This window comes from Hemicordylus capensis, chromosome 3 (assembly GCF_027244095.1).
Source record: "Hemicordylus capensis ecotype Gifberg chromosome 3, rHemCap1.1.pri, whole genome shotgun sequence".
Classification (NCBI taxonomy): domain Eukaryota; kingdom Metazoa; phylum Chordata; class Lepidosauria; order Squamata; family Cordylidae; genus Hemicordylus; species Hemicordylus capensis.
This window is the reverse complement of record NC_069659.1, coordinates 121,860,518-121,876,454: the sequence shown is the minus strand read 5'-3', so window position 1 is coordinate 121,876,454 and position 15,937 is coordinate 121,860,518. Positions and strand designations below refer to the sequence as shown.

The 15,937-nt window shown below is 40.3% G+C and overlaps 1 protein-coding gene and 1 long non-coding RNA gene across 15 annotated transcripts in view; one reads left to right on the top strand and one right to left on the bottom strand.

Annotated features, from left to right (window-relative positions):
* The window catches only part of PNPLA4 (patatin like phospholipase domain containing 4), a 40,351-nt gene extending 29,088 nt beyond the window's left edge, over positions 1-11,263 (bottom strand). The window contains exons 1-4 of one of the 13 annotated variants that reach the window (XM_053308371.1): positions 7,572-7,761; positions 5,991-6,064; positions 3,250-3,458; positions 812-938 (exon numbers count right to left, since the gene is read on the bottom strand). In XM_053308371.1, the coding sequence (XP_053164346.1) occupies positions 812-938; positions 3,250-3,408 (286 nt within the window). In that variant the 5' untranslated portion in view covers positions 3,409-3,458; positions 5,991-6,064; positions 7,572-7,761. Of the gene's footprint in view, positions 1-811; positions 939-3,249; positions 3,554-5,990; positions 6,065-7,469; positions 7,489-7,571; positions 7,762-11,245 lie in introns of those variants that run through there. The other 12 variants (XM_053308369.1, XM_053308375.1, XM_053308372.1 and 9 more) reach the window with 12 other exon arrangements.
* Positions 7,792-15,937, top strand: part of LOC128350297 (uncharacterized) — a 43,402-nt gene continuing 35,256 nt past the window's right edge. Inside the window, exon 1 of one of the 2 annotated variants that reach the window (XR_008319245.1) lies at positions 7,792-8,114. This is a non-coding gene — a long non-coding RNA (uncharacterized LOC128350297). Of the gene's footprint in view, positions 8,115-14,720; positions 15,200-15,937 lie in introns of those variants that run through there. The other variant, XR_008319244.1, reaches the window with a different exon arrangement.

The following is a 15,937-nucleotide window of genomic DNA, read 5'->3' as shown; positions in this document are numbered from 1 at the left end:
GATATACATGTATGTACAGAAAGCATGTTGTTAATATTTATTTCAAAGGAATAGAACCAATGAATTTAAAATTCTTGTTTAATACTGGAGCCGCTCCTTCCAGGAATTCCAGAACAGGCATCACTTTTAAGATATATCAAGGAAACAGCTAGAAATGTTCCCAATAGTTTCCTTTCAATGCCCTGATTTTTATTTTATTTTTTTTGGTTGTTGTTCCAGTGGTGCATTAAAATGCTGAGCTTTAATTGCAAACCTACTATTCTTCTTAATTTCAATACTTTTGGGGGTGACCTAAAAACACAATTTTAGAAAACCAAATATTAGCAGAAGACTGAGAACATAAACACCTATACAGATAATAGTCTAAGCCAGCTCCTTCCTTCCTTGTAGTTTACGAAAATGTCAGCTGACTGTGTTGGTTGAATAAAGTGTGGCAGGCAGGGGAAGGAGGTTAAAAAAATCAGAAATTAACCAGATTGACTGGGAAACCTGACCTGCAATTCTGTGTACCCATTCCAGGTATAAGCCCTTTGGACTTAGCAGTAACTACTTCGAAGTAGATACACAGAGATGGGGCTCTTATCCCCCAGAGTAATATAAGATGTCTTGCAAACATATTTCATGTTCAAAGAACCAATCAATCTGCAGTGCTGGACAAATTTTTCAATAATTCCTAGCTATTAACCCCAGGCAAATAAAAATTCTGAAGCACATGCTTTTGTCAAACCCACCCTTTAAGAAGTTTTAAAAAACATATTTACTTTTAAAAGGCAACTGGCAGAAAGCATTCTAGAGGAATAAAATAAGATACCTTCCATCTCATGCTGCCTTCTACCATATGGTGCCTTGGATTCTTTGGCACAAACAGTATTGCTTCCCTCTGTATTGACAGCCGTTTTCATGTCCATTATCAGCCATGCGTTCTGAACTCGAGAAACCTACTCACACAATAAGGAAATTAATGTTTTAGAATATCAATGGGGAGAGAGAAATCGAAGTATATACACCACATAGGATTTTACAACAATTAAAAAAATCACACCCCTCAAAAACTGCTAGGTTTGCTTTATATCTAAGAAAAGAACTTATATCTAACAAAATTATTTTTAATGCAATTACTGCAAGCTATGCGCTCTTCTTACATCATTTTGCTGTAGAAGTTTCTTCAGTGAGTTACTATTAGTAAACTACATGGAAGTAGATAGTGTTTATTTGTTGTATAAATAACTGTATGAGTTGGTAAATACTTCCTTGCCCATAATCACCACTTACGGAACAGCATATCTGGACATATATTCATTTTACTAGCCCACTCCTGAATGCTTACAGAGTAAGCCCCATTGATTTCAATGGGACTTACTTGGAAGCAAGTATGCTTAGGACTGCAGGGTAAAATCCCAATTGTAGGCAAGTTTCACCAAACTCAGTAAGATTTATTGTCAATCGTAATACAATTTTAATTAAATAATAAAATATGAACATGTACTTTATGCCACCTATCACTCTGTTGATCCCTCCCACCCCAAAATCCACATTTTCTGTGGGGCGATGCTCTTTATTCTCAACCCATATGCAACCAAGCATTAAATACATATCATGGCTGCTTACACTCTTTTGCCTTCTTGCCTATTCTGGTCTTCTTCCCTCTTTATGTTGCCCCCACCATCCACTCCAGATTGAAAGTTCCTTGGAAACAAGGACCTGTTTATGTTAACTCTCTAGGGTGCATGTTGATTGAGCATGAGCTATAAGAAAACGTTTAGGACCTATATATTTTCATTTTCTATTTCTTCTGTCACAGTTTAGAAAAAGAAGGATAAAGCCATAAGATACTGCAGTAAAACCTGTGTGTGGCATATCAATTAGACTGACTAGAAATGGAGCTGGTAATAACCTAGCAGGCTATGGATTCTAGTTAGGCTCACTCTGCAATACAGGATGCTTTTTATTAAGTAGCTTTGTTGTAATTCACTCACAATGGGTCTGCGGCTCTGGGAAGATTGAAACAACTGAGCATGTCCTATTTCACTGTTTGTATTACAGAGACATTCTTTCCTCCTTTATCCACCCATTGCTAATGCGTTTTGCGTTATCCTCCCATTGCTAATGCGTTCGAGCCATATCTATGTCCCTATGCTGTGCTCCGACTCTAAGCCCGCTAATACATACAGCATTGCCAGGTTCTGTGCAGCAGCGTCCAAAATCTGCCGGGCATTGGTAAGCAGTTAGTCCAAGCAGTTTTACGTTTGATTGCCCGCAGACTTCTGTGTGATACAATGCGCTCATCCAATACAGCGCACCACCCGAATGAGCTGGGCTCCTCCAACTTTGCAATAGCTTTGCGCTTTTCGTTACATAATCTTGTAGTATTCATTATTTAGTAGTTTATTAATTAGGCATTTAGGCAATCATGGTTTTTATTTTATTTATCCCTTTTATGCCTTTTAATGCTATTTTAATGTCCTATTTTGTGCCTAAATACTTTTTAATGTCTCCAAATGTATCTTAATGTACCACTATGCATCACACTTTGCATTATAATCATCTCCTGTATCTTATGCTAGTCTATGATAGTAATAAAGATGATTGATTGATTGATTGGCTCACCCTGGGCAACAATTGGTGTTGGACAAATCTGGACATCTTCTGCTGACTTTAGGTTTATGAAAGCAGGAAGAATAGTTCATTTTTTGTAGTGTGTGTCAAAATATTTTATATTAAAAAGAATATCTAAATGACATTTTGATCTGAACTGCAACTATCCAACACCCTGATCATGTTTCTATTCACCTCCAGCCCTTAGTCCCAGTCAGCTGCCTTGAATCAAATTTCTTGATTCCTTGCCTACTGCTTTTCTGCACATGCTTGTGAGAAAACCTATTTCCCCAAGGTACTAAAACTGTTCAAAACCTCCAAACAAACTTTATTAACAAATGAATTCATCATTTACAAAACTGTATTTCACACATTAAAAATGCAGCCTCTAGAAAAAAGAAGGAAAATCCCCCTTTCTATACATCTCCCTTGATTTGTTCCCCAACCCCTATCCCCAGCCAATAAAATTTATCACTGTATCAGACCTCATTTATGAATCCAAACCCAAGCCTTAAGACAATAAACATGGTTCATGGTCATAGGAATTTGTGGGACAATACTTGTTCAATGCTAGTTAAAGGATCCTGTTTGTTTGTTTTTAACTTGAAGGCAAGTTAGTATACACAGCCATTTCAATACAAAAGTAATACTTACATTGTATGTTGATAAAACACGTATCGCTTGTAAAATGTAGCAGCTATCAGCAACACTCCCAAACCATTGGATTTTAAGAAACAGAGAACTGTTAAGTCCAGCCTGCTTCAAGTGAATCCACTGTCTTGAGGATTTATAAATGCCTTTCGTAGCCCACATTCCTCTGAATTCAGATAATATCAGGACAAGCTCAAAGAAGATTCATTTTTCTGTCCACCAACAGGAATAATAAGGCACACAAAATGTCACCAGAGAACACTTTGAAGATTCCAGATATTCCTATAACAAATTTGAGGCTAGCTACCTAGTTAAAAACAAAACACAGTTGTCGAAATATTATTGCACACTAGCGAATTAACAGTGCAGGAAGATTAACAAGACTGAAGTAGAAGACAGCAGTCACAGGATCAAGAGAATCAAACCTCCTTGACATCAGCTGAATATGACATTGCTGGAGAGACATTTGTGAATACTACAAAATAATCACCTTGTATTTGCAGCCATATAGGAAGATGCTGAAAGGCATCATCTCATACTGCGCAGGAAATGGCAATCGTAAACCCCTCCTGTACTCAACCAAAGACAACCGCAGGGCTCTGTGGTCGCCAGGATTCGGCACACTTTACCTCTATTATTTCTTAAAGGCCTGAAACTGCACACACTTAAGGCAATGATAAGCCATGGTTCTTTTCACATGACAAAATTATGATTCAGACTTTGGGTTCCAACCTTACAATATGCGCATTCAAGCAATATTCTACTGTATGGCAGAATTCTAATAAATAAAGTAAAATAATAATATTAATAATTCAACACTGTACGGAATATACCACTGCAGTAGGGCAAATGGAAATCACTGTTAAAACAACAAGACTAACAAACCTTCCTGCAACATATATGCTACTGTATTTACCCAAATTGAAGACAACTCTGAATTTAAGACAACCCCTTTAAAAAGTAGAGGTTATACCTGCATTTACTCAAAAGGCTCTGAATTTAAGACCCCATGATATACAGTATCAAAAAAACTTGGGGGGAAACTAGTATTGGATTAAGGTGAATGCAGTATGTAGAAGACTAAAAATCCTTTATTCAAACATAGCATCTTCAAGAGAAAAAGTTAAAATGAAATAGGTGTTTGTTCCTGGAGCATTAATCATGGAGAAAATTTCCAAATTTTCCTTAATAAGACATTGTTGTGGCAATTAGCTTGAGAATATAGACCAGTGTGTTATCAGCTTGTGATAGGTTTCACTGACTTGTAGCATAAAGATAGGAAGAACTCCACATACACAGTCTCACTTCAGTGTACCTGACTGTATGGAAGAAGACATAACACTGGCCAACATCTTGACTTAACAAAGTGCCTGTGCTCAGCTGATCACACAAGTAGCATTGCCAGCTCCCTGAATTTGCAGGATAGTACCTAGATTTTAAGCATGTCACCTGGATTCCCCTGGATTTCAGCTTGCTTGCTTTCTTTCAAGCTAAGCTCTAGCCCTTGTAGAAGCAGAGTTATGGAGCAAAATGTGCAGTCACAAATCTGCTCAACCACTGGACTTGGATTAAGGCAGGAGGCTACCTGGGATAGTTTCAGAAGTACAGTAATCCCCTGAAGAATGTTGCCATTGTTTTTTTTATCAACAGGAGATCTCTATCAGACTGAGAGGATAGCTTGCTTTTCATGTAAATCATTGCCTGCCTACCAGGCTGTGTATTGTAATGTTTAAGGACTTTGAATTTACATTCTACGCTTGCCTGCTTTTCAAGTTTCAATCAGATCTTCTATCAAGTAAGTGTGTATAGAATTGCAGCCTTAACTGAAAAGCAGTACTTGTTTGTTTGTTCTATTGACATGTCAAGGAAAATGGTCAGGCAAAGATATTTCCCCCAACTATTGTTAGTAGATATTCAGAGCAAATACAAGTCAACTGGAAAGCGCATCTGCTAATCTGCATAATATGCAAATCCTTTGCAAGTCAATTTGCATAATGTGCAAATTAGGGCACCTGGATTTGGAGAATCAGAATATGGTAACCCTTCACACAAAGAGCTGCACGACCCTCAGGCACTTTTGGATGGCAGGGTGCATTTCAGGTTCGGGGAGATCAGTGAAAATAAGTTCTCTGAGCATACCACTTTATCCCAGAAGGCAGCAGCATTGCACATAAGGTGCTGGTACTTTGTTAGTTGGGATATCAGCCACTGTAATGAACAATACAGCAGACAAAAATTTCCAGAGAATCCCTGTAAAAGTGCCCAATACTATTCAATTTTGTTGGGGTGAATGCAGTTTAATGTATTTATCCACCAACATGATGGGCAAAGGTATGTAACAGATATGATGAGGACAAGTACATCATTGGGGTCAAGTGGCTGGTTTTTCAGTTTTTGAATGCTGGTGGGCAACAGTATTTTATTTTTAATAGCTCACCATGATAGAATATAAGCAGAATGCCCTTCAATGCAGACATATTCATATATTTTATTTTATTTTCTATTGTATCCCACTATTGCTTCAAGTAAGAAAGAACACCATATGTGGAGTATATTCTTAGGTAAGTCAGGCTAAAGTAAGTGAACTTCAAGTTCATTCAAAAGTTTTATGATTGAATAATCATGAATTTTAGACAATACATGAAAATTTGTTCTTAGTAAAAAGAGTACAGTGTTAAGATTATTTATTGAATACTGTATTTTTTATTTTATTTTTTACCAGTCATCTGCAATGGACGACTTACTTCCAGGTAATGTGTTCCTGGGATGATAATTTCAGGATGCCCCGCTTTAAAAATCATCAACTCAAGGCAAAAAGCTATAACCAGAAGCAACGCAAACAACATGGTTAGAAATACATATTTACAAGTTTCCTGTACAAATATTTGAGAGGACTGCATTAACTTTTCATTCTAACCATCACTATGATGGTGGCAGGGTTTTCTTTCCCCAAGGCAGCTGTTTTGTGCAATATAGTTCAATGATGTTTAATAAGTGAAAAGTTTATTTTTTTAAAATGTATTTAACATTTTCATACTGCCCAAAACTCATGTCTCTGGGTGGTTTACAAAAAGAAGTTGACTGCCCTACTGCCTAACACACAAACTCACTCACACATATATCTGATACCAGTGCCTCAGTGTTGCAGACACATATCAATGTCAATCCACCATATGTTACTGCCAGTTCAGAGATATAAGACATCACAATTTACCTTATTGAACTATACCACCCAGGAGCAGTTTTGTACAATGCTAACAAACCTAATGTGCTTGATGAAAAAACTACATTTCAGGGGCATAGCTATAATTGAGCCTATGGGTTCAAAGAACTCAGGCCCCCAAGCTCCTGAGGGCCCCACAGCTCCACCCCTCCCTATTTTCTTCATTATCCCCCTCACTTTGAGGGGCTGCCAGGGAGAGGGGCAAACACAGGCCCCCTCTCCCTTACTACACCCCTGCTACATTTACATCATTATCACCAAATTTGAATCTAGCACATTAAAACTACCACTGCTCAAGCTAAAAGCAGTTCCCACTTGGCAACAGAAGTATTTTCCATATCTTTGTCTCCTGAAATACAAGTTTTAATCGGTTGGATTGTTGCAGAGAGGATGGAGAAGCATTTTGCCTGAAAAGCTGCTACTTCAGATCTTCATGCCCTTTAAACAAGGACTTGTCTATTAAACCTATCCTACTTTCTTTTCTGAAATAGATTTTTCAGTTACTAGTTCAGTAACTTAAACAAGCAACAAAAGAGAAAACATAGGGGCTTCATTTTTTTGTCATTAAGAGCACCAACTTTTAATAAAAATTCCAATCCAATCAAAATTTAAAGCCATAGGTTTGGTGGTGGTGTCAGCTCAGCTCATTATGAACCAACAGGTATACATCTATGCCAAAGGACTGTAGTTAAGGGAAAGGAATCATAGCTCAGTAGTACAGCCCATTATTTGCATGTCTAAATTTAATCCTTGGCATCCTTCTTAGGATCTTAGCAGGGCTGGCAAAATCTAAGATTTAAGCTGCCAGCCAGCCAGCATAAACAGTCCTAGGTTTCATGGACCAATGGCCTGACTCAGGATAAGGCAGCTCAATTTCAGCATCCTATTTCCATGCATAATAGATTGAACTTGGGTCCCAATAACTGCCATTTACAAATCAGCAACCAAGAGCAACCTGGAATCGTCGTTTCCAGCAAACACAGCGCTGGCATACACCTACTTTTTCCTAATTTGGAAACTATTCCAGCGACAGTGACCAAACTTCAAGATTACAGTCTCCCAATAGCAATTCGCACTGAAGTTTGAAAGAGATGGCTCTCACCCTAGGGATAACTCGCGGAGAGGGGACGGGACAGAAGAAGAAAAGGACAGGACGAGAACTAGAAAGGACAGCAATTTCGCAGCCTCTTGAATCCTCCTGGGCTCCTTCCCTTTGGATTCGCTCTCCGCTTCTTTCCAGCCCCGCCTCTCTTAGTAGTACGTACTACGTAGTCCTCGAACTACGTTTACCTAAAGCGATTGGCAGATTCCACACACACCACTTCACCTTCCTTTTAGAGCGAAGGAAAGATCAAGCAAAACAGAATCGGCTATCTCGGATACCTTGCTGACTTACTTACAGACGTATCTTCTTTGTATAATAAACTTTGTATAATAATTAGGGTTATCCGCTCTGAGCTTCTCACTGGACACTGAAATTACTCCTGGAGAATTACCCCGCGCGCCTCCACCGCAATATCTTTTTTCAGAAAATCAAGCTACTAATATTTCCAGGGTTGCTTTCATTATTTTATTGGAGATTGATGTGGATTTCTCGAGAGTCCAGGTCTCCTCCTCGTATTCATACAAGTTTGCAACGTCCAACGTGCGTTTTTAAGTTATTTTCATTTATCCTTTTAAATTATTTTCATTTATCCTCACAAGGTCCTGAAGTAAGGTGACTCACCTCCTTACAAAGGGAGGAGAGCTGGTCTTGTGGTATCAAGCATGGATGTCTTCTTTGCTAAGCAGGGTCTGCCATGGTCTCATTTGAATGGGAGACTGGATGTGTGAGCACTGCAAGATATTCCCCTCAGAGGGTGGGGTTGCTCTGGGAAAAACATCATGCTAGGGATGTGCACGGAACCGGTTTGGAGGCTGGTTTAAAGGCCGGGGGGGTGCAGCTTTAAGGGTGGGGGAGGATGCACTTACCCCTCCCTCTGCTTTTCCCCTGCCTGTGCTCCTTTTTTTAAAAAAGAGCCAACATGGTATAGTGGTGAGAGTGCTGGATTAGGAATGGGGAGATCCGAGTTCAAATCCCCATTCAGCCATGATACTTGCTGGGTGACTCTGGGCCGGTCACTTCTCTCTCAGCCTAACCTACTTCACAGGGTTGTTGTGAGGAGAAGCATAAGTATGTAGTACACCGCTCTGGGCTCCTTGGAGGAAAAGCAGGATATAAAATGTTAAAAAAATAATAATAAAGTTCATCGGGGCAGCAGCGTACCTACCTGCTGCCCCATTGCCCTCTTTACCGGAAGTAGTCAGAAGTTTCCAACTCACCTGCATGCCCCAGGCACAGGTGCATGCACATCACACACGGGCGCGGGTGCGTGACAGGCGCAAGCCCATGCCCAGCATGCACAGGTGTGGCGGATACCTCTGGTTACTTCCGGTAAAGGGGGCAACAGGGCGGTACACTGCAGCCCCGACTGACTTTTAAAAAATAAAGCACTGGCAGGGGAAATGTGGAGGGAGGACAAAGCGCACCCTCTCCCGCCCTTAAAGCTGTACCCCCCCGCCTTTGAACCACCCCCGCCCGGTTCCATGCACATCCCTACTGCATGTTTGTATGTAGAAGGTTCCAAGTGCCCCCCCCCGCCAGACATCTCCAAGGCAGGGCTGAGAGAGACTCCTACCTGTAACCTTGGAGAAGTTGCTGCCAGTCTGGGTAGACAATACTGAGCTAGATGGACCAGTTCCTTTGGGTCAGTCAGGGTGGAAGAGTCAAGGTTTGTCCACTGTGATGATCTGTGGGAAAGCACTTGAGAAGGGAGGTGTGTGTGTGTGTGGGGGGGGGGTTACTATTAAAAAGCAAACAGTTTACAAAATGGTGGAGACATTCACGACTCCTTCACATTCGTGCTCTGCTTATAAGCTTCCAAGAAGCAAATGGCTGCTTCTGTTGAAAAATAGAAACCTATTTTCCAGTTTTATTTTTTTAATTTATTTAGTACCATTGGTGTCCTGCAATAGATGCTTCCCTTCTGAAGCTGAGAGGAGGCCATTTTAACTGGGACTGTGAGGCAAGGGGAAAGGAGCTACCTCTTCCCTACATGCCCAGGTGTCAATCCATCTGGATCGCTACTATTTTAAGAGACAGACGTACAGACAGACTTAAGGAAAGAACACTTTAATGAAGCTTCTAAGCCTCAGTGATGCAAGTTCCACTCCAAGTAGTTTCCTAATGTTCTCATTAGGAATTTCAGGAATTCCCCTGAACCTTAAAAATCTCTCTTTTTGTCTTAATTCTAACAAAGCCATTTGATCCAGTAATTTTTCTCTATCATCTTTCAGTGATTGCACATCTTTTTCTACAACATCCACTAAATCTGACTCTCACTGAGCCCTGAGTTAGAGTGTTTGATTATCACCTTTAGCAACTCTGGCTTTTCCTTCTACATTCTCTTGTCCTGGCCACAGTACAGGCCTGGGGTTCAATTCAGCCGGGTTCTTCTGTGATTTCAGCTCTTGCTACAGCCACAGGCAGCACTGATTCTCTCAGCCTGTGCTAGCAATTCCCCAGCTTTGACTGGCCTCCAGCTTCTCCACTTGGACTAGTTCCTACAAGTCTCCAACATTTACTTCTTGTCCTTCTGACTTCTCTCTCCTTTTCTCTGCACACTCCAGCACTTGTAACTGCAGACTCTCCACTCTGACTTTCAAAACTGAACTCCCACTGCTGTCTTCTGGAACAGCTTCTTCACTCTTCCGCTGATGACTTCAGACACTACCCTTCTACTCTGACTAACTCTCTCTCTGCTAAAGCAGCCTCCTATATACGTATACACAGATTGTCCCAACAGTTCTTTTTGAACAATCCAATCCGTATAACACAACGTTCCCTCCATTTTACAAAATGTTTCTTTCCTCCCAAGCCAAACTGTCAAACTGACAACCTAAGTGTGAAACTAAAATACAGCAGGCATGAACTCTTGACCTCACAAGCATTCTTTGCAACATAGGGACTTTGCAAGCATTTTATATATACTATTTACAATAAGAAGAATTTTAGGAATATCAATGCAATAATAATACAATTCATTTGCAAGGGATTATTTTACAAAAACCAAGAGGACTAGGCATCCACACATGTTTTGACTCTCAGAGAAGATTTGCTCCAAAATTCACTACAGTAGACAGACAGTTTTAGATAGGGCTCCCCCATGTCCAGAATCGGCCTGAACAGCCCAGGAATCAGACACCCCTGTCCAGGATGTACGAAAAGTGTGGTCCTGAACATGAAATGTCCAGAAATTTTAGTGGGAAGATGGATTTAATAATTTGTACCCCTTTTTCTGGTACCTCTCCCCTAAGCATTGTATCTTCATGGTTTCAGCATCTAAACCCCCATATTCTTAGCCTTTCCCTGGCATCAGTGCTGTTGACTGGCTAGGTTGGCTATATATGGCTCAGTACGACTATTACTACAAATATTTATATACCACTCTTCAACCAAAGTTCTCAAAGTGGTTTATAATTTGGAAAAATAAATAATAGATATCATAGTCCCCAGTCCCCAAAAGGCTCACAATCTGTGCTGGGGTTGGACAGGCTAGTTATTCTCCCACTTTAAAAGGTGTTACTTGGCTCAGTTAACAGGAATCAATAAAGCCCTTATGTTCTTTTCTGGATCATCTCTGGAGCTAGAAAGGGTGGTAGTCAATAAACCCCTTACAGTCTTTTCTGGATCATCTCTGGAGCTAGAAAGGGTGGTAGTGGGGCTTCTGGGCCTACCTGTGAAGTATATGAACACAGAGAGCCCCCTTTTCTCTATGGCATGGTTGGAATCCCACTTATCTCCAGAACACTCATTGCCTGATGCAGAATCTGCAGTCTTGCGAAGGCCCCTCTTTGCCAACAGGAAGTATCTGCAGTGAGGAGTAGCAGGAATAAATGCAAGAAGCAACAGGCCTTAAAACAAACCTGTCCTTTATTGTTGCAGCATGAAAGAGAAAGTTCTGCATCCAGCTGCTGTTCCCAAAAGATATAAGCACTTAACTCTCTCCTGCACAAAGAACATTATTGAGGGAAATGTGTGAAAGATCAGCCAGACATCACTGTTGAGCACTCTTTCCAATCCCGGTGAAAAAAGTATGGTTCTTCAATTATTGGAAGAGGGGACTGTAATTTTTGTATATTCAGAAATAGTGCCACTTTTGATGTAGCTTGCAATCCTTAATCTCTGTCTAGAGCCACTAGTTATTGACTGTTTTAGTTAAAAATGACTGCATTGTGATGAAAGCCTTAAAAACACCATCAATTTTTAAGATAATTGCTTTTTTTGGTAACAAAAACCAATTTTTAAAAAACCAAATCAAAACTGCAGCATTCTGTAAATCACTAAAGAAGTAGTAAGTGCCAGGTTGTATTTTTCCCCCTGTTCTTCTTTTTGGTAGAAGCTGAAAGCCATCTCTGGATCCCCAAGAGAACTGAAGGTGAAGAGAATGGTGTAACACTGTGTGCTTGGGGAAGGAAGGGAGATGGTATAGATAGACAAAGCAAGCCTTTGAAGAAGAAATAAGAGCTGCAGGCCTATACTGTACAAAATACACAGTACTAAGTACACTTTCTTAGACTGGAAATCCAAGAGTGTTTTTGTTTTTTAAACTGGTGACATGGCAAATCAACAACAATATACATTCTTCCCATCTTAATGCTGAATTGGTAATATATTTTCTCTTTAGAGAGTTTTCTCTCTTTCTTTCCTTGTGCCAGCTCATAAATATTTTTACCTTCATATTTTAACACAGTTTGACTTTTACCAGTGCATTTTGACATTTTAAATTGTCTTCTGGATATTTAGCTTGGTCCAGATCATGAGTCACCTTATGCTGAAGGTTAGGACATTCCTGTGAACGATAACTGTAACACTTGGAGCAGTTTTATAAGACACGCATATGAGTTATAACGCACGGAGTATGATATGAAGTTGCAAAGAGGTTCAGTATGGGAACAGGGAAGCTTTGTACAAACAATAAGTCCCATGTTCTCATCTCTGTTTATAAATATTGACCACAAACAAATCAGATACTCCCCAATGCACAGGCATTATTCAGTTCACAAAAAAGAATAGAATGCTCCTGCGTGCAAACAGCTCTGTATTGACAGCAGAACCCCAACCAGAGCCTCTAGATCATAACCATTGTCTTAAAAAAGACCCAGAGATCTAGGAACTCTGATTAACAGACAGATGTAGTCCTCAAGGTGAAGATCATCACTGTATATGGAAAACAAACTGCAGTAGTTTATTAGATTCTTAAAATGATTTTTTGTAACATTATAACCTGTATATCCATTTTTATTATTTATCATCTTACATGTGTTTTAAACCATGGTTACCTGCTAGATCAAGTGGGCTGAAAAACAGATGCTATTATCTTTGTCACAGTCTATTGATATATGTGTATCAGGCTTTTCATTACTTTGCCAACCTGGTATTGAAACAGTTTTGCTACTCAGGAGCCCATGAAACCTCAAAGGTGAAATCTGATCTAAAAATCCTTTTCTCCCTATAAACACATATTAAAATGTCAAAGGCCTTCCAATATAATCTGCCATTTTACAACAGTTTTTAAATACGGGAAATGATGCACAGCTAGTTTTGGCAGAAACTGCAGTAAGTTCATGGGGCCTGAAAAAAAAGCATAATGCTGTAATATTTGGCTGGTTATAAGCAATAGCAAGCAGATTTTATCCTTGGGCATTTTTTTTATTCCAAGTTAATTCCCAAGATTTTACTGATGCCAAGAAATACTAAACAGGAGTGAAATATAACAGCACTGTGAAATATACCATATGTGCAGATATTAAATGGTACTCTTTAAAATTATGCAAACATTTATCTTCAGACAAACATGACAGCTATAAAATTAATAGTCAAAATAGCCAATAAAACTAATAAAATCTTAACTCTCTCATTTTAACAATAAGTATATAAAATTAGGAGCAATATTAGTAGCAATAGCCTGCAATTCTGTTTACACTTACTTGGGAGCAAGTCCCACCTACACAATGAGCCTTAATTCTGAGTAAACATGCATGAGTTCAAGACTGCACAACTGCAAAATGCTATTTGAAGGTAAGTTGCAATGATTGCAATTACATTCCCTTCAGTGTAAACATAATTAGGCGCAGACAACAAAATGTAGGAATAAATTCATAAAATCTGGTTACAAGTTACATTAATGGATCCTGTTGTGGTAATTCCCATGTTTGTCTGTCCCCACGGGAGCAAGCATTGTGAGTTGTGTCCTCTCCCTTAGCAGGCTCTCAAAAGGTTCTCTTCCTTCCCCCTTCCCAAGATCCTCTCTGCCTGTACAATGGGGTTTTTTGTTTGTTAGTATTTTTGCATAAAGGTGTTCTTCCAATACACTAAAACTGTGGAAGTCTCACCCTCCCCCCTGCACAATACACCATTTGCTCTTCCACTGCACCTTTGTTAAGGAGGACACCCCCCAAATCTATATTATTAATTCTCCAAGACGGGCCATGCATGGGGACGTGGTAGAAAGGAGGCGATTGGCCGACAGAGGGGGAGGAGGTGATTGGCTGACAGAGTTCGCAAGCAGAAGCACCTGATTGGGCAGTGTATAATAACTCCATATGCAGATAGGGAGAAGGAGCCTGTGAGAGCAGAAGTACCATGGTGATTGGGCAGTGGGGATTCCATTTGCCGATAGGGAGGAGACTGTGGCACTGTGATGATTGGGCAATGGGGATTCCATAACCCCTGCTAACTGGGCAAAGAGGCACCTTTTACCGTGGCGATTCTCTTTATTTAGCAGGGGGAGAGTAACTGGCCCTATCCACCCCCAGCACAGTACTTCCAGTGACTGTTGCTGGTGTGTGTCTTATGTTTCTTTTTAGAATGTGAGCCCTTTGGGGACAGAGCCATCTTATTTGTTTTATTTCTCTTTGTAAACTGCCCTGAGCCATTTTTGGAAGGCTGGTATAGAAATCGAAATAATAATAATAATATAATAATATAATAATAATATGCAGATAAGGAGGAGGAGCCTGCGATGGTTAAGGTCAGTTGGAATGCAACTGTTAGTGGTTGGAGGATGTTCTGTCAGCAGCCTGAGGGGAATGAGCGGCCATGGCAGCACTTGCAGCAAGGAAGGGCCCAGTCAACCACTGCTGCTGTTTGGGGCTACCGAGGCCATTGTCAGAGGGGGGCTGTGGCAGGGGGTGAGGGGAGCAATCAAGTACTAGCACATAGATGCTCTAGAGCTAGGGATGGTGGGAGTTGTAGTTCAAAAACAGGTGGAGGGCCAAGGTTTCCCACCCCTGCTCTAGAGTGAGCAAGAGTTGGCGGTGGCCAGGAGTCGGAGGCAGAGGGCCGGTGGGCAAAACCCCACTGGGTGGAGGAGGCAGTGGACAGCCTGGCCCTGGCTGGCCCGCCAGGGTGAGACAGCCTGGCCCAGGGGGATCCACTATGTCACAGAAAAGGCTAACATGACTGCTGCATTTTATTGTTTGTTTTTGTTTTTCCCTGCTCTCAAGGCAAAAAGAATGCTATCGCATGGGTGCACAAGAGAAGTAAAACACGAGAACACTGAAGTTTTAAAAAAGATCTTTCCACCCCTTTCCAAAAGGACTAGACACCCTAGATTAAAGGGCTTAATTAGCAGTAGCTGGAACAAGCCTGTCAAAGTCAACTGAAGTCATTAATTCCATTCCCCCAAGGTAGAGACAAGACACTCATTTTTGCAGAAGTTTGTAATACTTGATTCAAGAGGTAGAATGCTAGAACAATGCATAATGTCTAACAAACGAGCATAAACAAAAAACCAAACCCGCAATTGTCTGCTGGTCAATTTCATCACTGCCGCATAATCCTCCATTTGGAATTCAGCTGGTCAGTTTCACGTACCAAGCCACCCGGAAACAAAAGCAACATATATTTGAAGCATATCTTTCCTTGGACGTTGTTGCTTCTTGATTAAACATTTTCTAAATTCAGTAATCCAAAAACCTATTGTTTTTATATTACTGAAACTATCCATGATACGATCTTGAGAATGTACCCACCATTTTCAAGTAAAGGACGAATGTGAAAAGAGACTTCCAAAGACCAAGAAACAGAAGAAAGCAAAATGGATGTCAGAACAGATGGTGGGCATTACCAAGAAGAGGAGAAAAGCCAAAGTCAAGAAAGATAAAGACCTCAGGAAGAAACTTAATAGGGAATTTCAGAAAACTATTAGGAGAGACAAGGAGCAGTACTACAATGACATCTGTAAAGACCTTGAGGATGGAAATAGACATGGAAAAACAAGGAAAGTTTCCCAAAAGATCTCTGAACTTAGTGGGAGGTTCCAACTTGGAATTGGTATGTTAAGGGATGTCAAAGGACAGATAGTAACTGATTCTGAGAAAATCAAACAGAGATGGAAAGATTATATTGAAAATCTGTACAGCAGG